The 27,979-nt window shown below is 44.3% G+C and overlaps 2 protein-coding genes across 4 annotated transcripts in view; both read right to left on the bottom strand.

Moving 5' to 3' along the window:
• Positions 1-27,979, bottom strand: part of LOC127044905 (leukocyte elastase inhibitor-like) — a 186,158-nt gene that overhangs the window by 26,738 nt on the left and 131,441 nt on the right. The window lies entirely within an intron of this gene.
• Positions 138-27,793, bottom strand: LOC127044902 (serpin B6-like). Of its 3 annotated transcripts, XM_050940183.1 has the most exons (8): positions 27,652-27,792; positions 15,717-15,825; positions 14,862-15,039; positions 12,079-12,216; positions 6,402-6,519; positions 6,022-6,164; positions 2,281-2,448; positions 138-1,564 (listed from the first exon to the last, which is right to left on the bottom strand). In XM_050940183.1, exons 3-8 carry the CDS (start codon positions 15,027-15,029, stop codon positions 1,160-1,162), a joined length of 1,140 nt encoding a protein of 379 aa, XP_050796140.1. In that variant the 5' UTR covers positions 15,030-15,039; positions 15,717-15,825; positions 27,652-27,792; the 3' UTR covers positions 138-1,159. The 3 variants fall into 3 exon arrangements, with proteins under 3 accessions (XP_050796140.1, XP_050796141.1, XP_050796142.1); XM_050940184.1 differs by lacking the exon at positions 15,717-15,825 and having other exon boundaries at positions 27,652-27,793; XM_050940185.1 differs by lacking the exons at positions 6,022-6,164; positions 12,079-12,216; positions 14,862-15,039; positions 15,717-15,825; positions 27,652-27,792 and having other exon boundaries at positions 6,402-6,513.

Raw genomic sequence — 27,979 nt, 5'->3', positions numbered from 1 at the left:
GCCCTGCTAGTGCAGTCTTAGAATGGCAGAGCCTGTCTCTGCTAGTTATCGATGGCAAAATTCACAGAGTTTGTTTCAATCACACTCCAGCTGAAGAACTACACAATTAAACCAAACAAAACCCAACCACACAGCACTTCACATCAGTTCTTTTATTGTTGGTTCAAGGAGCAGAAACAGCAATACCAAAATCACTGGATAAAAGCCATTATGGTGGGACAGTTTATAGCATTATCAGTCTAAGTGAAAAAGATATATGAACTGCTGAGCTACATATTGTCTTCATGGTTTGTTACATTAGATACAAATGAGAGCTTTCACATTTAAGTTACTGTATGTGTCCTGGAAGCTTTTTATTATAATCTTTGCTATAGATAGAAAGGTCTGTCCTATTTCACAAGTGTTAAAAATATTAGTGTAACCCAGGTTAACTAGTGATAAGACATATGCAGAGTGGAATTCTGACCCCACTGAAGTCAATAAGAAGTTTTACGATTGACTTCAGTAGAGCTGACTTCATTCCTTGTCTTGAATAAGTACTTCCTCAATTTTCTCCCAAGAGTAACAGTTGTGAAAACACCATTCATAAAAATCTGTTAGATGGCTGCATAGCTAGACATGGAAGGAACCAGTCTGGAAAATGAGAGAGGGAGAAGGGAAATTTTCAAAAAGCATTTGGAGGTCAGTCAGAAGTCAGTCTTCTTTCTTTTTCCTCTCCCCACGAGATCTTACCACCTGCTGCTAAGAAACCCCAAGTATGAGAATCAAATTTCTATGGTAATATGTACAGAGATGGAGGGATGCAGGAAGCAAGGTGTCATGGCTAAAAATGGGCTCAAGTTAAGGAACCCTGCATTTATTAAGGTATATGGGATACAAGGGGTGCTTTACAGGTAACTATGGCAAATGCCATTTTAAGTCTTACCACTTGGAAAAAATATTAAATGATCCTGTTATTTAAAACTGTTGCTTAAATTTGAATAGAGGACTATAAAGAGCTGTTTCAGGCACAAGAGAGAAGGCTGTTTAGGGTTGCACCATGTAATGTACAGCATCTGTACAAAGCTTGTTGCTTAGAGTGCAAAAAAAAAAATCCCAAGTTAGTAAAATGGAAATAGCTTTACTGTGTTAAGGGCTGCAACTTTTTTTTTTTTTTTTTTTAGGGGGAACAAAATCTGCCATAGAACAGAATATTGCCGGTTTTGTTGTGCCGGATAACAAAGAGGAAAGGATGGTCAGCAGTAAACTGTGGTACAATCAGTGCACATCGCATAGTGATCACCGCTGCAGTAGCAGCTGCTGCCTCCGTGCCTTCTTCGTTTACCTCCACAAAGGACTTGTGAACAACCTCAGACAGAACTAGGTCATTGCTAGCTGACATTCCAGATAAATCCACTTTGTTTTCATCAAATGCATCAGCCATTCCCATGCTCTTCAGAACAGGCTTCAGATCATAAGCTTGCTCCAACTTAAATCTGGGTAAAAACACCTCCACTTCACTATAGTCCATCATTTCTGGATGTATCCACTCTGTAAGTTTCTCATAGGTAAGTTCTCTTTCCAGCTAAAGGAAAAAAGGTCAAAATTAAAGAGAAAGAAAAGCCAGGAATTTAGACTAACAAAATAATGACCACTGTGTGTGTTTACACAGTAGGGATTAGCATCCTCTCCTAGTCTGGAGTGAATGCTACTGCTGTAGTCAGAAGCAAAAAATAAATAGCATTCAGATACATTCTTATATTAGTACAGTCAAAAGGCCCTCTAATTAGGATCAGAGCCCCACTGTGCAATATGCAAGTACCGTCACAAGCCCATCTTTCATGGTGACAACTTAATGCAATTACAAGTTGTCACTAGTAATGAAGTGTACTTTGCAGAGATGACTACTGTGGGAGAGGCCATCCCTTGCCAACTCAGTAACAATATAGCACAGAAAGGAAATCAGTAGCTCTCGAATGGAGCTCTCCAGGATCTCATTCAATCTGTCACTATGTTTTGGCTTCATCCTAATCCCTGGTGACCCCTCCTCTGGTCAAGAAGTCTCTCCTTTCACAATTTAACATTTCTCTGGACATCAGAGAGAGCTGGGCTTATTTGACAGTGACACATGGTATTCCCAGCTCTTGGGGGACAGATGCAACATCTCCTCAGCTCTCCCACCCTGTGCTAATACTAGCAAGTTCAGAGCTTGGGACTTGAATTCACAGATCTAAATAAGATTTAGTCAAGTGCTCTTCTCTGGCAGGATTTGAGGTTTTTAATTCAGTACAAATGCCTTACCTGTTCCAGGCCAGTGGAATTATCTTGGATTTCATCGGGAAGCAGGATGATCATACTAGTCTCATTATCAACATAAGGAAGGTCAAGGATTTTGGTCTGAAAGTCTATTAGGTAGTTCATGTTAAATTTAGCTTTCTTGAACATCATCTGCACCGGTTTCGTCTCATTCTTTAAAAAAAAAAAAAAGTCAATGTCAACAAGTACTACAAAGCCAGCGTGTTGGTACTAAACCAGAAGAACTGGGATTCAAATGACATGGGACATCTGAAACTAGGCTGGACAGAGCACTAGAAAATATTGTAGGGAAGGGTCCTACCCATTGCCCTTTGGGGTGGCAGGGAATGAGCCAAAATTCTATCAGGCGTTTCCCATTTGTAATGCCTAGTCCTTTGAGATTTATTCTGAGGAAACAACATGTGTATCAGTTGCTTAGTGTGTAGCTTCCTATCAACAAAATTGTTAAAACGCTGGACCTCTGTGCCTAAAGAGTTTCATACCTGGATTCAAGCCTGTTAATTTACCAACATATTTTAAATCTTTGCTTCAAATGGATAGGGAACATCTTCAGCTTAAATATTTTGTTCTTTTAGGCTCAAAAGACATGTCAAATATTTTAGTGACATTAAAATTAAATCCTAAAATTATAAAGCCACTAATGGTTTGAAATGACCATTTTGAAATCCACTATCTCCTACCATTTTTCTTATGGAGCACAAGCTAGTGAGGCTATTTCATTATTTTCTTATAAATCAAGATGAGAAAATAAGAATTAGCCTGAAACTTTAAGGCCATTAATCCAACTTTTCCAAAGCTTCAATCTAAAAGGTTAGTAGGCAGGAGATTTCAAACCTCTGAATGATAAATGGCAAGTACGGCCAGCACTGCTATTGCCTGTTAATACAGAAAAGGAGAGGTTGAGTGGACAGGGGCACAAAGCCAGATTTTCTTAAGGATCTTGATGGGTCTTAAGAAAGGAGCAGGCAGCAAAAACAAACCGTGATCCTGTGAGTAGTTTAAAGAGAGTGGCTATTAGTAGAAAAAGAGAGTGGCTATTAGTGTGCTGGAAAGGCTGTTGAGAGTGTTCATGGTTGATACCACAGAGGAGCCGAAAAGCTCAGGTAGCATCTGAATTTCTGCATGCTTATCTGAACTCTATCTGACAGTTCTTTACGACTAGTCAGGGTAAGCAGGCTGAAGATAAGAGTGATTTTTACAGTTTGTTCTGGAAGCACTGAGATTTGGGGTCATTCCTATGCCTTATAAAGTGAATTCCATAGCTGTGGGTCATCTGCCCTCTTCCACTCGAGTTTTTGTGACTGACAGTTCTATCTCTTCTAATGAATTCCTTTAAAGGTTATATTCCCTGTCATGAAGAAAATGCAGTCCTCTGGTAGCTCAGGCCAGTTTCATAGACAGCTTTGAAGATTAGGGTCAAAACCTTAATATGACCCTGTATTTAATGGGGAGTCAGCATAGTACTGATACCCCCCACCCCCACCCTTGAAGAAGAAAAAGGAGAACTAAGCAACTTCACAAGTGAGGGCTCTTTCTGGGAAAGATTGGCACCAACTCCCCAGTAGGTCTAAGGCAGGACAATAGCATTCTATCAAATGCTTCAGAGAGCTCTAAGAGTGTGAATGTATGTCTCTTATCCATGGACAAGAGCAGGTCATCCATCAACACTACTTGTACTGTCTGTTACCTATCAAGGTCCGAAGCCCAGATTTGGGAATGTCCACTATACAGATGGTTAAGTAGGTGTATCCACTTGCATTTTCATTACATTATCCACAAATAGGAAGGTTAGACCCCAAGCAGTAATTAGTAAAGTCTGTGGTTTCCACTCATGGCTTCTGGAGTGCTGGCCTGACAACTTGTTGGGCTGGCCGATAAAGTTCTCTAACAGATGACGTTAAGAGATCATAGGGCGTCCAGGCACTCCTGAATGTCTTTACTCATCCAGGAAGGGATGGGTACAAGTCACATAGGGTGGCTCACATTTCATTCAGTTTCTTGGTATGCAAATGGGCTGAGCTCTTCAGAGTCACCTTACCAGTCCCTGTTTGTGCTATCTGTAGACAGCCTCATGAGGATGGATGAGCTTCTCAAGAAGAAGGGCTAGCCTATCGCCACAGTCAGACTGTATTATGCCTTGGGGTAGAGTGGATGCACTTTAAGATGAGGCGATTTGCACACTGTGATGTGAGTAGCTAAAAAAAAAGGAACCTGATCTAATCTGTGTATCAATTTAATGGCGGAATCCATTTTAAAGCAAAAGTGATGTTGTTTTGTTCAAAGCTTGCTGTAAACTGAAGTGTTCCATGTGTAAAAGCATCTGAACGCATGCATCTTCCGTTCTGCTTGTAGCCAATAAGGACCCAATTCTTCTCACTTCTTTTTTATACTATTGTACCCAGTGATGAGCTGCCAGAATGTTAATAACTGGTTCCCTACCAGGTCTTTGGTGGCACTTCAGCCGCGGGTCCTTCGCTCGCTCCCAGTTTTCGGCCACCCTAACTGCCCCCCAGGGCTCCACCCCCTACCCAACTCGCCCTTCTCCCTGTCCCGACTGCCCCGATCCCATCCACCACCACCCCGACAGACCCCTGGAACTCCCATGCCTACCCAACCCCCTGTTCCCCATCCCCTGACTGCCCTCCCAGAACCTCTGCCCCCTCCAACCACTCCCTGCCCCCTTATCTAACTCCTCCTCCCAGCACCAGCCCGGCCCCCTTGGCAAGCTGCTCAGGGCAGTGTGCATCAATACCACGTGACCCACTGGAGCTCGCTGCCCCATAACCTTACCTTGCCGCTCGAAAGCGGCAGGAGCTCAGAGCTGCCCAGGAGCAGTCCAGAGCGCTGGCACCAGGCTCTGCGAGACGGGGGAAGGCAAGGGAGGGGCCAGGGAGCCTCCCTAGCTGGGAGTTCAGGTGGACCGGATGTGGCCCATGGGCCAGAGTTTGCCCACCCCTTTAACAACAGGTTCTAAACCGGCTTCTAAATTTAACAACTGGTTCATGTGAACTGGCTCCAGCTCACCACTGATTGTACCCCTTGGAATCCCAGTTATGAACGAGGCCCACACTGTGCTAGCAAGAAGACCGACCCTGCTCCGAAGAGCTTACAGTCTAAGTATAGCTGTTTTAGCTCCACTGACTACAGTGGAGTTACTCTTGATGTACACTGATGTGAGGAGAATTAGCTATCGCCACATATTTTACAAATCCAACCTTACAAGACATGAGGTACTTGAGCATTATTCATGTTCCAATTTTATCACTGGGTAAAAACTGATGCAGAGGGAACCAGTTTCTGTAAGTAACCATAATTCTGTGGTAGTTCTGCACACAAAACTGCAGCATGTTAGAGGACAGGGAGGTTAAATGACTTCCAAGTTCTCTAACCACTGAACAATTTATGGAGTGCGACACTCGTTTATTCACATTCTTCCCTTTCATGTTCAAGGCTACCTCCCTCCAACAATGAAAAGATACAGTGAGAGGTGCAGCTGAAAGCAAAAGAAGGAGACCAGGGATACATCTAAGTTAATGTATTTAATTGAAAATGTAGTTTCAAAGATGTTTACAATAAACTAACCAACGGGGTTGTGTTGAGGGGGTGGGATGGGATAGAATAGAAGGTTGTGGTAAAGTGTACTTAGGGCAATCCTGATTAAAAGCATTTCTTGTTTCTCTGGGTGAAAATCAGTACAAAAGTTAGTGTCATTTTCCTACTTCATACCTTGTTAATTTTAAATTCCCCTTCCACTGTGCGTTCTTTGTCAAATTGGGTTGCCCAGTTGCCTTTGAAGTAGATGGCGTTCACCAAGACTAGTCTGGTCACTGAATCAATAATACCCTGAGCCAACAGATTCTGGATTTTACCTTTAGGACACATTAAAGGAAGCATAGTTTTTAGCTGGTACACACCTATCTACCTAGTTGTGTTGTTAACAACAGTATCCTCTACCCGCTGCACAAGACAAGAACTTCATCTTAATCTGAAGGATTCAGTTCTGTTTTTCCCCTCCCTCCCTTATTCTATCTTTCCTATGGCCATATGCTTTTTAAGCAGACATTGACTGTTTAGAAAAGCAGAGTTCCACAGTGTAAATTACTTACCTTCAGTTTTTTCTTCCACCCAGGCATTTATATGTTTTCTGGAATCTTCTGCAGCCCTAGAGAAGTCAAGTTGTTCTAGCTCCGAATGGTAGAATTTCTGGCAGGAGTCTATAAATGTCTAGGACAAACAAAGGAGGATGTCTAAACAATATATTTTTCTGACGTGCTGTTGTAGAAGACTCAGTCATAGAATCTACCTCTTCTTCCTCCATCCCTTCAGAAAGAGTCAGTCTTAACACCAACTTGTCATCATTTCTTCTCAAGCTGAGCATTTTATTTTCTATTATTACATTCTTAGTCCAAGCAGCTGTCTTAAGCCTGGTCTACACTACGCGTTTATACTGAATTTAACAGAGTTAAACCAATTTAACCCTGCACCCGTCCACACAACGAAGCCCTTTATATTGATATAAAGGGCTCTTAAAACCGATTTCTGTACTCCTCCCTGATGAGGGGAGTAGCGCTGAAATCGGTATTGCCATGTCGGATAAGGGCTAGTGTGGCCGCAATTCGACGGTATTGGCCTCTGGGTGGATCCCACAGTGCACCATTGTGACTGCTCTGGAAAGCCATCTGAACTTGGATGCACTCGCCAGGTAGACAGGAAAAGCCCTGCGAACTTTTGAATTTCATTTCCTGTTTTGCCAGCGTGGAGAGCTCACCAGCACAGGTGACTACACAGAGCTCATCAGCACAGGTAACAATGCAGTCTCCTGAGAATCGAAAAAGAGCTCCAGCATGGACCGCATGGGAGGTACTGGATCTGATCGCTGTATGGGGAGAGGATTCTGTGCTAACAGAACTCCATTCCAAAAGACGAAATGAAAAAACATTTGAAAAAATTTCCAAGGCCATGATGCAGAGAGGCTACACTAGGGACTTAGTACAGCACCATGTGAAAGTTAAGGCGCTCAGATAAGCCTACCAGAAAACCAAAGAAGCAAACGGAAAGTCCGGGGCAGGGCCGAAAACATGCTGCTTCTGTGCTGAGCTGCATGCAATACTCGGGGGGTCTGCCACCACTACCCCACCCCTGTCCGTGGATTCCGAGGTGGGGGTGGTAATCTCAGCTAAGGCTGAGGATTCTGCGGATGGGGAAGATGAGGAGGAGGAAGAGGAGAACGAGCTTGCAGACAGCACACAGCACTCTGTTCTCCCTAACAGCCAGGAGCTTTTTCTCACCCTGACAGAATTACCCTCCCAGCCCTCCCAAGCCACTATCCCACACAACGAAGCCATGGAAGGGACCTCTGGTGAATGTACCTTTGTAAATATAAAACATGGTTTAAAAGCATTTTTTAATGATTAATTTGCCCCGAGGACTTGGGATGCATTCGTGACCAGTACAGTTACTGGAAAAATCTGTTAACATGTCTGGGGATGGAGTGGAAATCCTCCAGGGACATCTCCACGAAGCTCTCCTGGAGGTACTCCAAAAGCCTTTGCAGAAGGTTTCTGGGCAGGGCAGCCTTATTCCATCCTCCATGGTAGGACACTTGACCATGCCATGCATGTAGCAAGTAATCTGGTATCATTGCATGACAAAGCCTAGCTGCGTATGGTCCCGGTGTTTGCTGGCATTCAAGCAACATCCGTTCTTTATCTCACTGTGTTATCCTCAGGAGAGTGATATCGTTCATGGTAACCTTGTTGAAATTCAGGAATTTAATTAAGGGGACAGAGATGGCCATTCCAACTGGGCTGTTTGCCTGTTGCTTAAAAGAAGTCCTTCCCTGCAGGTAGCCAAGCAGGGGGAAGGCGGGCGGGTGATTGGTGCTGAGCTTTTTCACGTTTGGCTAACAGGGATCTTCCATGATACCAGCCACGTGGTGGGAGGAGGGGTAAAGCGATCATCCCAGAGAATTGGATGGGGAGGGGGGTGGTTTCTGCTGCTGCATGTTAACAGGAAAGCAGCAGCACTGAATGGGCTTTGCTTGCTATTTGGTAAAGGAGGGTGCTGGATATAAGAAGGCTGCAGAAGCCGAAAGCCGCATGCAAGACAAATTCTGCTGCCGGGACCTGCGTCTGTGAGATCTCTAACACCAGAGCTGCAGGCACTCAATATTAAGATGCAAAATGCGACCTTGTAGTGAAATCACATGTGCTATATAAGGTGAATATTGTTGTTCACCGTGAAAGAAAATAAGCATTGTTCTGTAAAATGTATCTTTTAAAATACTTCTCTCACTTTTTTCCCCTCCCTCATGCAGCTGCAAATTTTTCAAGCCTCCCTACTCCCAAAGGCTATCTCAGATAAGGCAGCGGAAAAAAAAGACACAAGATGAAATGTTCTCGGAAATCATGGAAGTGACCTGCAATGAAAGAGAATGAGTGGAAGGACGTGGTATCAAATTACAGGAAAGATGCCAGTGAATGTGAGGACAGGAGGGACGCTCGAGATGAGAGATGGCGGCAGGAAGATCAGAGGTGTAGGCAGGAAGATCAGCGGTGGCGGAATGCAACTCTGGGGCTGCTGCGTGATCAAACTGACGTGCTCTGGCATCTGGTGGAGCTTCAGGAACAGCAGCAGGATCACAGAGTGCCGCTGTAGCCCCTGTATAACCACCCTCACCATGTTCCACATCCTCCTCACCCAGACGTGTAAGAACGCATGGGGGGAGGCTCCGTGCACCCGCCCACTCTACCCCCATGGACAGCCCAACCAAAAGGCTGTCATTACTTTGAAATTTTTTTAGTGGCCCCTTCCTTCCCTCCTATCCTCCTCCCAAACCACACCCGGGCTACCTTGTCCGTTCTTGCCCTCTTTTTATAATGAATTAATAAAGAATACATGATTTTTAAACGATAGTGACTTTATTTCCTTAAGCAAGCTGTAATTGAAGGGGGAGGGTGGGTTGTTTACAGGGAATGAGTCAATCAAGGGGTGGAGGGGGGTTCATCAAGGGGAAACAAACACAGCAGTCACATCGTACCCTGACCCGTGATGAAACCCGTTTTCAAAGCTTCTCTGATGCGCACCGCTTCCTGGTGTGCTCTTCTAATCACCCTGGTGTCTGGCTGCGCGTAATCAGCGGCCAGGTGATTTGCCTCAGCCTCCCACCCTGCCATAAAGGTCTGCCCCTTACTCTCTCAGAGATTGTGAAGCACACAGCAAACAGCAATAACAAAGGGGACATTGGTTTGGCTGAGGTCAGAGTGAGTCAGTAATGTGCGCCAGCGTGCCTTTAAATGGCCAAATGCACATTCTATCACCATTCTGCTCAGCCTGTAGTTGAACAACTCCTGACTACTGTCCAGGCTGCCTGTGTATGGCTTCATGAGCCATGGCATCAAGGGGTAGGATGGGTCCCCCAGGATAACTACAGGCATTTCAACATCTCCAACTGTTATTTTCTGGTCTGGGAAGTAATTCCCTTGCTGCAGTCGTTTAAACAGAGTAGCGTTCCTGAAGACGCGAGTGTCATGAACCCTTCCCGGCCATCCCACGTGGATGTTGGTGAAACATCCCTTGTGATCCACCAGTGCTTGCAGCACCATTGAAAAGTACCCCCTGCGGTTTACGTACTGGGTGCCCTGGTGCTCTGGTGCCAAGATAGGGATATGGGTTCCATCTATCGCCCCACTACAGTTAGGGAATTCCATTGCAGCAAAGCCATCCACTATGATCTGCACGTTTCCCAGAGTCACAACCTTTCGTAGCAGCAGCTTAATGACTGCTTTGGCTACTTGCATCACAGCAACCCCCACAGTAGATTTTCCCACTCCAAATTGATTCCTGACTGACCAGTAGCTGTCTGGCGTTGCAAGCTTCCAGAGGGCTATCGCCACTCGCTTCTCAGTTGTGAGGGCTGCTCTCATCTTGGTATTCTGGCGTTTCAGGGCAGGGGAAAGCAAGTCACAAAGTTCCATGAAAGTGCCCTTACGCATGCGAAAGTTTCACAGCCACTGGGAATCGTCTCAAACCTGCAAAACTAGGCGGTCCCACCAGTTTGTGCTTGTTTCCCGGGCCCAAAATCTGCATTCAATGGCTAGAACCTGCCCCATTACCAGCAGGATCTCCAATATGCAGGGGCCCGCAGTTTGAGAGAATTCTGTCCATGTCCTCATCACTCTCATCGCCGCGCTGCCGTAGCCGCCGCCTCCTCGCCTGGTTTTGCAGGTCCTGGTTCAGCACAGACTGCACGATAATGTGCGAGGTGTTTACAATGTCCATGATTGCTGTCTTGAGCTCAGCAGGGTCCATGCTTGCTGTGCTATTGCATTTGCACAGTTCATCCAGGAAAAAAGGCGTGAAACGGTTGTCTGCTGCTTTCACAGAGGGAGGGGTAGGCTGTACCCAGAACCACCCGCGACAATGTTTTTTGCCCCATCAGGCACTGGGATCTCAACCCAGAATTCCAAGGGCGGGGGAGACTGCGGGAACTATGGGATAGCTACTCACAGTGCAACGTTTCAGAAATCGACACCAGCCTCAGTACATGGACGCGCACAGCCGAATTAATGTGATTAGTGTGGCTGTGTGCACTCGACTTTATACAATCTGTTTTAAAAAACCGGTTTCTGTAAAATCGGTATAATCCCATAGTGTAGACATACCCTTACTGACAGATCAAAAAGACTGCATGGTGAAAGTGATGCAATCAATTTGCTTTGGTCTGAGAGTACAAGGCTTTGTAAATCAGTCTCTAGATAAAGTTTTTTGTAACCCTTCCAGAATAACCCAAACCTGATCTAGTTCAGAAGTGAAATCTCAAAGAGGGTTATTTCTATATCTTTTTTGTATAGTATGTGTGGACCATAATAATCTGCTGTTCAGCCTTATAAAAGGCCTGCTGTGCAAATATCAATAGGTCAGTAATTATGTGGCTAGGTCAAAATCATGCTGTATCTCCAATTTGTATTTTGGATCTTATTTTGTGGACAAAATGACAAAGATGCCAAGTTTAAATATTTAATCACTGTGGTTTTAACTTTAATTGAGAAAAGAAGCTCTTTATTTGAGCCAATTTATGCTGGCAATCCCTTTTAGTAATAAAATTACTGTAGATTGGGGAGAGTAAGGTTGATTGCCTTACTGAAAATGTAAGTTTGTTTTTTAGAACCTAAAACTTGAGAGACTTTCAACTACCCCTTAATTTTTGGAGATGAAGGAAGTGTATCAGAAAGAGTAAGGTGAAAATCAGTGGTACACTTTTTTTGGATACATTTTAAAAGGAACTGTACACAATAGTATCTATTTCTCCAAAGAGTTAGCTGAGATTATTTCTAATGTCTCTTATCTTATTGAAAAAATAATCGTGGGCTCTGTTCTTTGAATGCACTGTCCAATTTAAGGGAGGGAACCCCTAAAAACATCATACAACAATGCCCATTCCCCTCCCTGTCCCTGCCATCCTAGCCCAGCATCTGAAAGAAATACTTAAAATCTTAGCTGCCAGCCGAAAATGCCCAAGTGATTAATGGAATGCTGAAGAGTTGGGGTTTGATGGATCTTCCATTGACAACACATTGCTCCAGTTCTCAAGAGTTCAGAGTTAGGGACTGTCATACAATCAGCTGAGCACATGAATGGATTTTATAAGGAGACTGGCTTTGGTTAGTCAGATTCTGAACTATATAGTGCCTGTAGATTAAAGCCAACACCTTTATTTGCACTCAGAAATTGAAACGTAGCAAATGTGTTATAACACAAAAACAAGCTGAATGTTTGACTTACTGCAAGAAATTTAAACGTCTTTTCCCCATAGAGCCGGTTGGCAATCCTAAGCACATAATTAGTGCCTGGTTTGTTAATTTCAGAAATAAGTGACTGGTATCCATCGTGAATCTCTTCAGCTTTGTCCAAAGCAAGCACCTATAGAAAGAGACAGGAATACACTCAGCATGACCCACATGTGCTGAAACATGTGCTTTGGGACAGGTTAGTACAATGCCTTTCAGCAGCTTAGAGATGAAAGCTGCAGCCTGAACACCCAAGGCAGCCCTAAAAGAGAAAGGATTTCCCATTACACAACACTTTTGGAGCAAATTGTGCACATTAGAAGAGAGAAATTTCATGATAAAACATTTTACCATGGAAATAAACATAGCTGTTTTGAAGAGACCCCTCACTCCATTCTAGCTTTAGGGGATATAAAATGAACAGTTCTGGAGAGTTTAAAAGAAAACCCATCAACCTGAAATCTACTCAGTTTCAAAACATGAATTTAAAGTAGCTTCGGGCCCTATAGTTGTCTCTATCTCCCTGTGTTGATTTTTGTAGGTTTATCATTACTTTATTTTAATTTGTTTCATTGGGCGAAAGAGCCTGACAAACAGGGAAAATGTCTCTACGGAAGAAAGAGTGAAACACAAAGTGCTGTCAAATGCACAAGTATGCAAATTGGGGGAAATATCCCTTAATTTCCCCTAATCTTAACTGTTACTTGCAACACTAGGAGGTTAAAAAAAATTCAGACAAGGTATGATTTAACTTGACGGAATCCCTTTCAACAGTCCTTTCCCCAAAGCTTCCAGCAATGTTTTGGAACTATGCCTTCAATTCAAGCACTCCCATAGGATGCTGCTGCCATTGCAACATGGCCTCCATTTTGCCTTCCACAATGGATTTTTGTTGCATCACTTCATGTTTGCATTGTTCTATTCCTCATTCTTTTTCTTCTTCTTCTTCTTCACTAAGATAGTACAATAGATTGATAGTACAATAGTTAGCATAGGTTCTCTTGGGAATACATTCAAGAACAGATCTGGCTCTTATTGGAGCTTAATTGTTAGTGGAATGAAGAAATGTTATGGAATGACCTAGTGCTCTAGTACATTAATCCTTTGCTTTAATATGAGCAAGATTTATTTAATAGAGATCAAGAATGGCGGCTCTTCTAGTATGAAACACTGTAATGAAGTAAGACACCCTGAAAAGGCCTTTCTAAGGGAAAACGTTAGCTCTACAGTGCTTTACTGCATATGGGCAGGCAAATGCCCAAAGTGACAAAAATAGCCCAAGACCCCACAGGCTTCCCAAAAGGCCAAACAGCCAACAGGGCAGACTGGCAGCTTATTGAAGGCAGTGTCCCCATAGGACACAACAGGCCCAGTTCAATCAAATGCAGTCTGGGATAATTCTGCAGCAGACCCATGGTAAGTAAGTCTCTGGGTTAAATTCACTGACGTAGGTCTCATAGGTCAATGGTTTTAAAATCAAGATCAGGCCATATTCTGCTTTCATTTACATAAGTGTAAATCTGATACAATTAACTGAAATCTAATAGTTACTCCAGTTTTACACCAATGCAACAGCAGAATTTGTCTCGATGTTTGTTTAAACATTGTAGTTTAAATAAATAACCCTAGTATCAAAGCTTAAAATTCATCCTCAGTTTGAGTTAAAGTGACACTAAAAAGATAGTATTTTTGTAAAAATACTACCTCCCAAAAGTTGGGTTTGCTTCCAAGTATTAACTGCTAAAAAATGCCATAATATGAATTCCATGACAATTGCAGAGCTGTTATACTGGTTGATATTTTGAGCAAGAGATTTTACTGACACAGAACAAAAGAATGTTCACACCCATTAGTACATGTAATTTTTAGCAACTTCTGCTAGTATGGTAGTTGATCATTCTAAACAAAAGACATATACAGGCCAATTCTAAAAGTCCTTACAGATTATAAGGAATCAGTTTCAACTCCACCCAATTTTATTGTTGAAGCTGCAAGTTTAGACAAAATCTTCCCCTCCCCTAACCCCAGTATTGTATAAGGCTCTAAATGGCCAGCTATAAATCTAGTTTTGAAATTTATACTTCCCAACCCAAGACTCTTAGTAGACTATACTAAAAGTTCACAAGCTAAGAGTACCTAAAAGGATGTAGCTGCAATATGGAAGTCCTTCCCTCTAATAACCTCTTTGCAACCTGATCTCAGGGCCTCAACTCCATCTTCATCTTCCCTGACTTCTGTCAATTTTGCCACTGTTCATCACTCTCCTTTTCTAAATCTTGTTCTCCCTTCGCATTTGTGACACTGTCTCCTGGTTCTCCTCTTAGGTCTTTGCTTGACCTTTCAGGGGGACCTCAAGGATCCATACTTGGCACCCAACTCTTCTTCCCTAGGCCCTCTCTCTCTCTGGAGATTCTGAGTGCTCATTGGAGCAGGAGTTGGCATTAAGAGTTTAATGAACTAGACCTACATTTTCAAAAGCGACTAGTGATTTTTTTGGTTGCCCAACAGGACATCTTAAGACATATTTAGGCGATTAGTATAATCTGATACTAATCCCAGAGAATGTAATTGAAGATGTTCTTTTCTAACTCTTGAGGCAGCTAGACAGCTCTCTCTTCTTCAAGGCATCTCTGCTGTATGGTGCCACCAAAATTCTACTCTCAGGCACACAAGGATGATAATGGGAGTTTTCCATAGGTACAGAACATACAACAGAGATCTGTGGTTCAGCGTCTAGAGCAAAGCTGTGTTAAGTGGTTCAAGTTTATCCAGACATACCTTTGCCATCTGGGCTGCAGTGTTACCTTTTGCACCCAAAAAAACCATGGACAAAGCAGAGGAGATACTCAAAGGAGAAAAGAATAAGTTCTGTGTCTTGGCATTTTCACTCAACTTTTTGAATAGGTTGAGTGCAAAGGTGGTGTTTGCTTTACTGAGGTTATCCATGGTTTAGAACCTGTAAGATGAAACACAAAGAAAAGATCACATAAGATACAGATTTAAAATATGAGTATTTAATTTGCCACATTCTCAGCTGGTATAAATTACCATAACTCCATTGAAGTCAGTGGAACTACACTGGTTTTACACCATCTCAGGATATTGCACAATGTCAAATAAGTTTAAGGACCATGTGTTCTCTCTCTGTGTGTCTCAAAATCTGAGTTTATATAAGAGCCTTCAGATAACAAGTGGGACAAACTTAGAGAATTGGAAAACTTCGCAATTTTTGTAAGATTTCATGTTCATTTTCAATAACATTATACACTGTTTTACAGGAACTAAGTAGCTAGCTTACAGAACTGTCTAGTCACATGAATACAATTTATATTTCATATTTAGACAGGTGATCCAAATTTATCAGCAGATGTTTGTTTTATATTTAATGGTCATTACTGGAGGCACATTGTTTAAGTCACAATTGTGCAATACTTAATGCCTCAAATTTACTTTAATCCAACTTGTGGTACATAATTATTTGAATTTATATTAGATTCTTTAGTGTAAAATATTCACTCCATGTACTTTATGATCTGGGTGGCAATTTTCTTAGTCAACTAAAAACTGATTTTGGGTGTAAAGTTCTATAAACACCTGCCTTATTCATGCATTAGTGGTAAACCCACATATTACCTCTCGCTGCTTTCTAGGCCACTAGGATAGTGCTTGTCTTCTATTTCACAGCAGAGTTATGGAGAGTGGATCCTGTGACTATATGTTCCAGAGGGGTGGGGTGCCACTTCTGCAGAGATAGGGAGATTGAGGCAAAAGGAGAAGAGAAATAGGAAAATATAACAGGCACAGTAGGAGGTTGTGATGGTGAGGGAAACACACGTAAGAAAAGAGCTCTTTATTGTAATCTTCTCTCTTCAATGTTTCATCCCCTTCTTTGTTTGTCATTTTTAACATCCTTTCTTCTTCCATTCCTGACTCCTCAGTTAGAGGGCAATTGTTCAGCACTGGTTTTGTTTTATAGGGCTTGTCTACATCAGAAAGTTGCAGCGCTGGTGAGGGAGTTACAGCGCTGCAACTTAGGAGGTGTACACATCTGCAGGGCACCACCAGCGCTGCAACTCCCTGTTTGCAGCGCTGGCCGTACTCCCGTTTTGTCTCGGGTGTAGAGGATCCAGCGCTGGTGATCCAGCGCTGGTAATCAAATATAGACACTTACCAGCGCTTTTCTTGACCTCCGTGGAATAAGCAGGTATCCCAGCATACCTGAGGAAGCCTCTGGTAATCAAGCTGGTCTCCTTCCCCGGTTTGCTCTCGCGTTCCCCGAACCCCGAGCAAGCAGGTCTCCTTCCCTGAAGTTTGCTGGGTGGTTCCGGGAACGCGAGAGCAAACCGCGGCGAAGCTGGTCTCCTTCCCCGGTTTGCTCTCGCGTTCCCCGAACAAGCAGGTCTCCTTCCCCGCGGTTTGCTGGGTGGTTCGGGAACGCGAGAGCAAACCGGGGAAGGAGACCAGCTTCGCCGCGGTTTGCTCTCGCGTTCTCCGAACCACCCTGCAAACCGCAGGGAAGAAGACCTGCTTGCTCGGGGGTTCGGGGAACGCGAGAGCAAACCGCGGAGAAGCTGGTCTCCTTTCCCGGTTTGCTCTCTCGTTCCCCGAACCCCCGAGCAAGCAGGTCTCCTTCCCCGCGGTTTGCTGGGTGGTTCCGGGAACGCGAGAGCAAACCGCGGCGAAGCTGGTCTCCTTTCTCGGTTTGCTCTCGCGTTCCCCGAACCCCGAGCAAGCAGGTCTCCTTCTCTGCGGTTTGCAGGGTGGTTCGGGAACGCGAGAGCAAACCGGGAAAGGAGACCAGCTTCGCCGCGGTTTGCTCTCGCGTTCCCCGAACAAGCAGGTCTCCTTCCCCGCGGTTTGCTGGGTGGTTCGGGAACGCGAGAGCAAACCGGGAAAGGAGACCAGCTTCGCCGCGGTTTGCTCTCGCGTTCCCCGAACCTCCCTTGAAGCCGCCCAACAGCGCTGCAGTGTGGCCACATCTAACACCACTTGCAGCGCTGGTTGCTGTAAGTGTGGCCACTCTGCAGCGCTGGCCCTATACAGCTGTACTAATACAGCTGTAACAACCAGCGCTGCAAAATTTTAGATGTAGACATGGCCATAGTCTCAGTCCATCTATTCCTGTCTGTCAGTGACCAACAGGAAATTCTGCTTCCAGCATTTCTCATTCAACCAATTGGGAGACTGACAACAATCATGACAAGAGTATTGTCCTTTAAGAAGAGTATTATCCTTAATTCACATTGTAATATGAGAGAATCTTTAGGATTAAAGAAAGTCTAATGAAGATGAGTAGTAAACACGTGCCCATTCAAGAACACACACAGTAATAAAACGAAGGCTGTTTGGCATGTGGGGCCTGTTCTGTAGCTTATATGAAGTTAATTTGGTTGTTTAAGTCCAATAGCCAGTGAAAAGGAGTCTACGTTACAGTCTCTTTACTAATCTCCATAACATAATGGCTTTATTTTTTATGCTGCTGCCCAGTAGTTCCTCATTGTAAATATACTTGTGCATAAAGAAATTACTGGAAAGCTCCCAATCTGGGCACCACATTACAGGAAAGATGTGGACAAACTGGAGAGAGTCCAGAGAAGAGCAACAAAAATGATTAAAGATCTAGAAAACATGACCTATGAGGGAAGATTTAAAAAATTGGGTTTGTTTAGTCTGGAAAAGAGAAGACTGAGAGGGGATGTGACAACAGTTTTCAAGTATGCAAAAGGCTGTTACAAGGAGGGAGAAAAATTGTTTTTCTTAACCTCTGAGGATAGGACAAGAAGCAATGGGCTTAAATTACAGCAAGGGAGATTTAGGTTGGACATTAGGAAAAACTTCTTAACTGTGAAGGTGGTTAAGCACTGAAATAAATTGCCTTTGGAGGCTGTGGAATCTCCACCACTGGAGATCTTTAAGAGCAGATTAGACAAACATCTGTCAGAAATGGCCTAAATAATACTTAGTCCTGCCATGAGTGCAGGGGACTGGACTAGATGACCTCTCAAGGTCCCTTCCAGTCCTATTATTCTATGAATTAGAGATGATTGATAATGTTTTGTATTTTCAGAACCTAAAATCAGCAGGCAATACTAATTTAAATTAATTGTGTGGGGGATTTATTTGGTTACTGATATGGCAATAAAAAGCTAAAAGAAACTAGAGAGTCTATGCAAAACTGTCAAGGCAACTTTGTAATAAAAATATTCTAAAACTATTCAGCTATTTAGGGGATTTCTCAAGTGCACAGTTACAGCACAGTAGCAAAGAAATCATTATTGTAGAAAGATCGACTGTTGATTACAGAGCTATTCTGGAGGCAGAAGACCCAGTATCAACTCCCTGTTCTGCTACAAACTTCCTGTGGGGCCTTGGGCAAGACACACAGGCTATGCCTACGCTGCAGTGAAAGTCCTGAGGCATAAATGTGGCTAGCGTGGGTCAGCTGACTTAGGGCTCCAGGGCTATAAAACTTCAGTGTTGAATTCAGGCTCAAGCTGAAGTCTAGCCACTGAGACCCCGTAAGGTGGGAGGGTCCTAGATCCCAGACTCCACCCTATTGCCCCACTGAATCTTCAAAAAAAGGGAGAGGAATTACTGTTGGTCATTATAACATTCAGAGATTACAAATTGGTTCCTGTTGCAGTGTTACCAGAAACTCAAAGTCTGATTCAGTCCATGTTTGGTTACCCTAAGTATCACTGCAACATGAGACACTTGTGCACTGTAAAGCTTAGACTGAATTTAAAAAAGCATCCACAGAGAATTTTACACCACACACACAGGTAAACATTTGCACTTCTGAGGTTGTTAGAAAATAAGTGCAAACAGTCCACCTGGAGGAAGTGGGGAAGGGTTAAATGTTAACCTGAAGTTACAGATCCAGCCATCTAAAACATGAGCAGTTGAGATAATAGTGAATTAACTACAGATAAGAATTTACAGCCACTTTATGATCTCAGCCAGTAACAAAAACTTCAAAACCTCTCCAATCTTTTATCCTAAGGCAGCAACTAACATTGGTATGTTTATTGCTACAAAATACAATGCTACACCAAATTCACATTCTTGACTCACCATCTCTAATATAAGTAGAGGAAAAAACACACATCCTACTAAATTCTTGTTTCAACCTAAGAAAAATGCTTGCTATCAGCTTTGCTGTTAACCACGGCATTATTCAACAAGCCTGCCAAACTGTCAAGTATATTTGTTTGATATTGTACGTTACTGTAACTGACTCATGACAGAGGCTGTGTTAAACTCAGGTAAGAGTACAAAAGAACTGCATTTAAATCAAAAATAAGAGCAGCAGTCTCCACTGCCCTCCGGCACTCACAAAGAGAAAAACATTTAGTTGGAGATTTTTTTTTCTGTTTCACCGAGAATGATTAACTAAAATTTAAATTTGAGATTAACGAGGATGGGTTTTTTTTCTATACTACATTATCTTATTGATCTTTAGAAAATTGAGGTGTACTCTGAAAATTATCAGAGCTCAAGCAATAAGAAGGGCATTTACTCTACAACACTGAATTAAGAATAATATTTAGTGCTGTTACTTTGTGGGACTTACAAAAAATAAAAAACATTGCCCTGCACAGAATGCAGTTAAGTTTACTCATGCAAGTCTTCGTAGTCATCTTACTGGAAAACACACTCCAACCACATTGTATGTTACAACTACAGTAGCAAAAATTCTACTAGATACACACACACACACAAAAACAAATGCTAGCCAGTTGAACTATTGTAACAGCAGATTTTCAATGTAATTCCATCTAAAAGTTGTATTGTTCCAGCAATCCAAGCAGAAGACTGGGAATCAGGAGCTCTATTCCTGGTTCTGACGTGGACTTTCACTTTGGTCTAAGACAAGTAACTCCACATCTTCCTCCTCTCAGCTGTCAGAAAGTAATAACCCAGTACTACCAGAATTTTGAAATTAAAAATCTTTAAATAGCATTTTTTATGACAACGCTTTCAGTTTTGATTCCATCAGCTAACACCTAAACAATTATTTTTAAAGTATTTGAAGAAAAATACCATCATGCCCTTGCAAATTTCCCAAGTTTCCACTTTCAGACATACTTTGCAGTATGCTTAGTGTAGTGGGCTACACTTAGATTATTTTTCTGTCATTGGTCTAACTGACTACATGTACTGACTGGGCCTTTATCAGAGACTAGAATTCAGGGATTCACACAACAAGTTTTTTGGTGGCCTCAGAGTGCGGCCACCATCTCTTGCTGGCGGTCACACTGACACTTTTTCCTGAAATACTTTATTCACTTTAGGAAAAATAAATATATATGCACAGACAGTCAAATCATTGTAATTTACTTATGGTAGTTTTTTTTGTGCATGTGGTGCAGACTCAATAAAAATAGTGCTGTGAAAAGTGAAATTTGCATGTTTGTTAATATCACTTTTCGCAGCAAGCCACAGGACAAATTAAGCCCTGGATGGAGGGGTTGGATGGGGAACAGCAGTGGGTAGGAGTGATGGGGGGATGGATGTGGGACCAGGAAGGCAACAGGGACATGGGGCAATGTAGGGAGGGGGGAGGCTGGATGCAGAGCCAAGTGAGCAGCAGGAACCCAGGGTAATGGGGGTGGGTGGTGAGTCCTGCCACCAGACCTGGGCATCGGTGGCCATACAGCTGGGAGTCGGTGCTCGCAGCCAGAGCCAGGAGCTCCAGAGCCAGAACCTACTGCCATGTGCCCAGAGCTTTGGCTCAGCGCCTAGGGCCAGCACATGCTGGAGTCAGAGTTAGCACCTGCTGCTGCGTGACCAGGGCTGGGGATTGGCACTCAGGGCCAGCTCCCACCAGAGGCTAAGTCAGCACTCACAGAGGGGGCTGGCACCTGGGACCAGTGGCCACTGCTTCAAGGCCAGAGCTAGGAGTCGGCAGCCAGGGCTTGGAGTTGGAGCCTGCCGTCATGAAGATGGGGTCAGTGCCTGCCACCAGGGATCTGCACCCAGGGCTAGATCTGCATTGCTAGAGCCCAGAGTTGACATCCAGTGATGTACAGTCAGGGGTCACTGATCAGGGCCAGCTCCTGTGATCAGCAGCTGGGGCTGGCGATCACTGACAGGGATTAACGCCCAGGAACAGCAACCACCAGAGCCCAGGGTCAGTGCCTGCTGTCGCACAGCTGGGGCTAGGGGTTGGCATCGAGGGCTGGAGGTAGGGGGTCAGCATCCAGGGCTCGCGGACAGGGCTGGGAGGTCAGAACATGCAGCCAGGGTTGGCACCACACGGTCAGAGCCAGGGATCGGAGCCTGCCGCCGCTTGGCCAGGGGTTGGAGCCTGAAGCCCTATGGGCCTGGCCACAGGCCAGGGCTATGTGGCTAGAGCTAGGGGTCAGACCCCAAAACACTTCAGCTGCAGCCAGGTGTTTGGCACAAAACCCCATGGTTGAAGCTCTGGTCCACACAGCCAGGCTCCCTAAGTCCCACCACCCAAGCCTTCTGCCCAATCACCCCAGGACTGAAGCCTGACCCCCACTGTGCCCCTGCCCCATAGGTCGAGAACTCACCTTGCTCCTTCAGCCTTGTGCCCTACCTGTCTCCAGAGGCAGTGCAGTGTAGTGCATCCAGGAGCAACAGGAAGAGAGGGGATAATGCTTTGCTCTCCCTCCTCCATCACCACCGAGGTGGTCTGTGGCTGCACAAAGCCCCTGTGGCCACATTTGGAATGACCTGCTCACATCCCACTTGTCAAGAAAATTGAGAGGTGGGAGGGGAAGACAGATCTCTTCTATTTTATATTATACAAAGTAAGAGAGAATGGACAATCTTATTTTTGCTTTCCATATTTTTCAATATTAGATAGTATGTTGGGGGAGGGAGAAGGCTTGACTAGTGCATTCCTATGTACTGGCTGCTCCCCAGTTGCCACAAGGCCCATCAATCCAAGACAGATAGGGCACAAATTTGGTAAGCCCCGTGGGATACTCTAACCCACACAAAAGGGCCAGAGGATACAGATGAGGTGTAAGCCAATTCACCCCCTCCCTGCACTGGAATTGCATATCCCTCTCTCATGTAGATGTGATACATGTTTTAAAGTTTTAATTCCTGCGGTGTTTTTTGCTTATTTGTTTTTGCATCATGTACATTTTGAACACTATTAAAAGCATCCTGAACTTAAATCACAAGTTGATTGAAATTAAATGTATTATGTTACAGAAAAACAACAGACTCAGTACTGGCACTTGGTTCTTTGTCCTCCTGGACTCCAAACTAGGAGACAAGAGAGCAAATCACAGATCTGCTAGCTCCTAAACCCTCTGAGCAAATATTACAAGACCAATCTCTCTTAATCATGCTGTCTTATTACTGAAGACAGAAGTTTATCAAAACCCTAAAACAGATAATCAACGTACAAAGGGACACTCATTCTGGTTCCGAGATAGTTCTAACTTGGAAATAGCAGGAATACAGTTTGACTCCGCTTGATTTAGATATTAATTGACCATCTGGTTTGAGGACAATGTTACCAAGTAACTGAATCATCTGCCCTTTTCCATTTTACAATAATCCTATTAGGAAAAGAACACTCTTCTCTCTCTCCCTTAGAGGAAAACATCTCTCTGTGGTGTACAGGTCTATGTATATCATGGCCCCTACTATTAGGCCTAGCCAATCAGATTCCTTTCATGACCATGATGATGGAGCTGCTTTTTTAGTTTACCAAACAGTGGAGTCTGTATGTGTGCTGGTACAGATTGCTACATGTCAGAGGGAATAAATTTCTGTGATTTCATACAACAGCATTTCTCGTATTTCCTCTTTGCTCTGTGCTGTGTAGGATAATTCCCTGCATTACAATGTACATTTCCATGCCACAACAGACAATTCCTTTGGGATTTAGAAAACTTTCTAGATCTATGGTCGCAGTCTAAATAAGAACAAATCCTACAATCATGACAGCTGCCACAGGTTTTATAGTTTGGCAAATTTGCAGATGGGAATAAAGGGAAACAAAGAGACTTTTTATCAATACATTAGAAGCAGGAGGAAGACCAAGGACAGGGTAGGCCCACTGCTCAGTGAGAAGGGGGAAACAGTAACGGGAGACTTGGAAATGGCAGAGATGCTTAATGACTTCTTTGTTTCGGTCTTCACTAAGAAGTCTGAAGGAATGTCTAATATAGTGAATGCTTACGGGAAGAGGGTAGGTTTAGAAGATAAAATAAAAAAAGAGCAAATAAAAAATCACTTAGAAAAGTTAGATGCCTGCAAGTCACCAGGGCCTGATGAAATGCATCCTAGAATACTCAAGGAGTTAATAGAGGAGGTATCTGAGCCTCTAGCTATTATCTTTGGGAAATCATGGGAGACGGGGGAGATTCCAGAAGACTGGAAAAGGGCAAATATAGTGCCCATCTATAAAAAGGGAAATAAAAACAACCCAGGAAACTACAGACCAGTTAGTTTAACTTCTGTGCCAGGGAAGATAATGGAGCAAGTAATTAAAGAAATCATCTGCAAACACTTGGAAGGTGGTAAGGTGATAGGGAATAGCCAGCATGGATTTGTAAAGAACAAATCGTGTCAAACTAATCTGATAGCATTCTTGGATAGGATAACAAGCCTTGTGGATAAGGGAGAAGCGGTGGATGCGATATACCTAGACTTTAGTAAGGCATTTGATACGGTCTTGCATGATATTCTTATATATAAACTATGAAAGTACAATTTGGATGGGGCTACTATAAGGTGGGTCATAACTGGCTGGATAACCATACTCAGAGAGTAGTTATTAATGGCTCCCAATCCTGCTGGAAAGGTATAACAAGTGGGGTTCCGCAGGGGTCTGTTTTGGGACCGGTTCTGTTCAATATCTTCATCAACGATTTAGATGTTGGCATAGAGAGTACGCTTATTAAGTTTGCAGACGATACCAAACTGGGAGGGATTGCAACTGCTTTGGAGGACAGGGTCAAAATTCAAAATGATCTGGACAAATTGGAGAAATGGTCTGAGGTAAACCGGATAAAGTTCAATAAAGATAAATGCAAAGTGCTCCACTTAGGAAGGAACAATCAGTTTCACATATACAGAATGGGAAGAGACTGTCTAGGAAGGAGTATGGCAGAAAGAGATCTAGGGGTCATAGTGGACCACAAGCTTAATATGAGTCAACAGTGTGATACTGTTGCAAAAAAAGCAAACGTGATTCTGGGATGCATTAACAGGTGTGTTGTAAACAAGACACGAGAAGTCATTCTTCCACTTTACTCTGCGCTGGTTAGGCCTCAACTGGAGTACTGTGTCCAGTTCTGGGCACCGCATTTCAAGAAAGATGTGGAGAAATTGGAGAGGGTCCAGAGAAGAGCAACAAGAATGATGAAAGGTCTGGAGAACATGACCTATGAAGGAAGGCTGAAGGAATTGGGTTTGTTTAGTCTGGAAAAGAGAAGACTGAGAGGGTACATGATAGCAGTTTTCAGGTATCTAAAAGGGTGTCATCAGGAGGAGGGAGAAATCTTGTTCACCTTAGCCTCCAATGATAGAATAAGCAGCAATGGGCTTAAACTGCAACAAGGGAGATTTAGGTTGGACATTAGGAAAAAGTTCCTGTCAGGGTAGTTAAACACTGGAATAGACTGCCTAGGGAAGTTGTGGAATCTCAATCTCTGGAGATATTTAAGAGTAGGTTAGATAAATGTCTATTGGGGATGGTCTAGACAGTACATGGTCCTGCCATGAGGGCAGGGGACTGGACTCGATGACCTCTCGAGGTCCCTTCCAGTCCTAGAGTCTGAGTCTATGAGTGTATTTCTCCTCTAGTTACTGAAGTTGAAATAGGGAAAAAAGTCAAGAGTAGGGGGAAAAATCAACTGTATTTTATAACTGCTCACCTGCATATACATGAAAATAAGAGCTATCTTATTTAGAATTGATATTACATTTAAAAACTATCAGAGATATTAACAGGCTATAACGCTAATAGAGGACTTCATTTCATATAGTTCATCACAGTGCATCCGAGACATGTCAGGTAGCGGTGCGTATCAGGTTGTCCATCTGTTTAAATACTGTATTTAACGTATACCTAGTCAAGAAGTCCAGTTGAATCAAGCAAAAAAAGTTATGGAGTGGGAATGGGAAATGAGATGTAAGGGATCTGTTTATCAAAGGGTTTGCTCGTGTTCCATTACGTTCAAGCTTCTTGGTCTTGACTTCAAGGCCCTGCATAACTGTTCTACCTTCTTTGGCTGTTCATTCCAACACCACCTCATGCTTAAACTGCCCCATTCCCTCCACTCTACAAACGCTAGCAAATATCAAGTTAGTATAGGACTCAGATTTTAAGGATCACAGTGGTCTCTCATGACCATCTGCATAACCCTAAGAGTTTAACTCTCCTTATGAGCATGTGAAGATACTTCACATATGCTCACTAGGACAATATCGACTCCATAACTTGTGGTTGAACTACAGCATCTCTTAATTTAAAAATGTGAAGTGACTGAGAAGCCATCAAGTCTTTTGGTAGATTATTCCAATGATTATCCTCCCTGTTAAAAATTTCCACTTTACCTTCCATTTGATTTTGTTAAGCTTCACCTTCCAGCTATAGGATCTCGTTATGCCTCTGTCTGCTGAATTAAAGAGCCTCTACTACCAAATATCTTCTTTCCATGTGGGTACTTCTCCCATGCATGAAACACCCTTCTTGAGCTAGTCTGCAAAGCAACTTCAATCCCCATATTTAAATCCTTCCTTAAGGCCCACTCCAAATGTGACATCTACAAGCCAACCAACTGATTAGTTTTTGTCAAATGAATGTCAAAAATCTCTTCTCTACTCTCTGAATACTGTGAATAGTTTTGAGTTTTAAAAATTCATCTAATAAAAAAATTGTGTATGCATATCTATATCTACTTCCCCTTGTGTGGGAGTGTAATCGGAGCCAAGGCAAAAGCAGTATTTAACAAGTTGTAATGTTTGCGCAGATATACAGTTATCTTAAAAACTAAGGCCACAATCTTACAGTAAGTCTGCATGTCTGGACCTCTGCAGCCTGGTAGGACTCCATGAAGCAGTGAATGGGCCTTTATGCGGGGTTTGTTTGAGGATGGGGCCTAAAGTGTGTACCCAGAAGTGGCTATCCCCAAGCCCTCAAACAGAAAAGGCTTGTTTTACACTGAAATAATATATAAGGCTATCTGGTGACCACAATGTCACACACCTTCAGAAATACAGTTAGCTCTATCCGTAAAACAAGAAAAAGAAAGTGAGGAACCCAGAATGAGCATGAGTAAGAAAAAATTAATCCGAACATTTCAATTAAAATGTAATTCAGGCGCACATATTCCAATGAGTTTGTACTATCTGTTTTATAGACTTATTAGAGAGAAAAGGTGGGGAAGGCAATAGCTTTTATTGAAGCAACGTCTGTTGGTCAGACAGACAAGTTTTCAAACTTTTTCAGGTCTCAGAAAGGTATTGAAGAGCGCTGTATAGCTGGAAAGCTTGTCTCTCTCACCAACAGAAGTTGGTCTAATAAAAGCTACTATCTCACCCACCTTGTCTCTCTTGTATCATGGGACTAATAGGGCTATATTATATACTTATTGAAATACCAGCCAAAACAACATGCGGGCCTTGCAGAAGATTGTAAAATCTTTAGGCTCAGTTCTGCCATGGGTAGTGCGGATTTATACCACTATACAGAGCTTATGAAAATAATCGTGGTATGTTCACTGCAAGCTTTATTGACTTCTTCAATCCAGTGCTGTAGGGTAGTCATTTAGAGACAAGAGCCCTGTTTTACTGGCTCAGTAAATGGCAGTGCCAGGCACCTCCCATCGCAGGGACCTCTCCCACAAGAATCAGCAGCCAAGGCCGGGCCCCTGTACGTGCAAGGGATTTAATAAGCCCCAAGTACCAGCAACCTGTGCTGCGTGCACCACACCCACCAGCTCCGTCCCACCCCACCGGCAAGGGAACCAGGGGAGGGTCCTTGGCTGGCGGGGCAAAACCCAGGGCAAGGTGCACAGAGTCACAGGGTTCCTCCCCCACCCGGGCTTACTGGGAGGGGGAAGCCCCAGGCTGAGCCACCTTCTCCAGGCAGGGAAAGGCCCCGAGGTGCCCGTTGTGAGCGCTGGATTCAAGGTTCAGGGTCTGGTCTCTTAGGAGCCTGGCTCGCCCCATCCCCCCCATGCACCCGCAGGCAGACCTGCCCCCCGCTCCCGCCCACCCCCCGGGCTTGCGGTGGTTTCCATCACACGGCGGGTTCGCAGCGCACAGACTGTCCCAGCCCCGGAGCAGGAGCAGCCACTGACGAGAAACAAACTCACCGGCCCCCCCGGCCTCGGCTGCTTAACCCAACCGTGGGGCCCGATGCCCAGGGCGGACTCCGGCTCCCGGCGTCTCCTCCCCGCCCGCCAGCACCGAGCGGCCCCGGGCTGGAAACGAAACCCAACTCCCAGCCCCGCTCCCCGCTCCCCGCCCCCGGTTCGGGGTTTCCCGCGCGCCTGAGGCAGCTAGCGCGGCAGGACCCGCCCCACACGCAGGCGGGCACCGCGGCAGAGGGCGCCAGGCCGGGACTGACCATGGGGCGGTATCGGGCGGCGGCTGCTGCTGCAGGGAGCCGATCGTCGCTGAGCGCAGGTCGCTGAAGCGGCTCCGGTGGCGCCGGGCAAAGGAGCGGTGGCCTCGGGCTTGTGTTAGCTCCGCCGAGCCCCGGGATCCCGCCCTCCCTGCTAGAGCCCGGAAGCGCCGGGATCCACCCACGGGGCGTTTCATGCCTCCGCCGGTCTCCAGTTCCCTGCAGCAGCTGCCTAGGGCGAGGTAGGCGCTGCCTTGCAGGACCGATGTTTCTCCGGCAGAGTTAACGTGCAATCGCGTTGCCCGAGGCTGTCCCACTGCCGAGCGTGTGC

The sequence above is a fragment of the Gopherus flavomarginatus genome, chromosome 2 (assembly GCF_025201925.1).
Source record: "Gopherus flavomarginatus isolate rGopFla2 chromosome 2, rGopFla2.mat.asm, whole genome shotgun sequence".
In the NCBI taxonomy this organism is placed as follows: domain Eukaryota; kingdom Metazoa; phylum Chordata; order Testudines; family Testudinidae; genus Gopherus; species Gopherus flavomarginatus.
This window is presented reverse-complemented; position numbering and strand designations above follow the sequence as displayed.

Excerpts from the sequence above, each read along its gene's own strand:
- LOC127044902 (XM_050940184.1), bottom strand. The coding sequence starts at position 15,029 with ATGGATAACCTCAGTAAAGCAAACACCACCTTTGCACTCAACCTATTC. Across the intron at positions 12,217-14,861 it reads CTGCAGCCCAGATGGCAAAG|GTGCTTGCTTTGGACAAAGC; the intron begins GTATGTCTGGAT and ends CTCTTTCTATAG. Across the intron at positions 1,565-2,280 it reads ATTCCACTGGCCTGGAACAG|CTGGAAAGAGAACTTACCTA; the intron begins GTAAGGCATTTG and ends TTTTTCCTTTAG.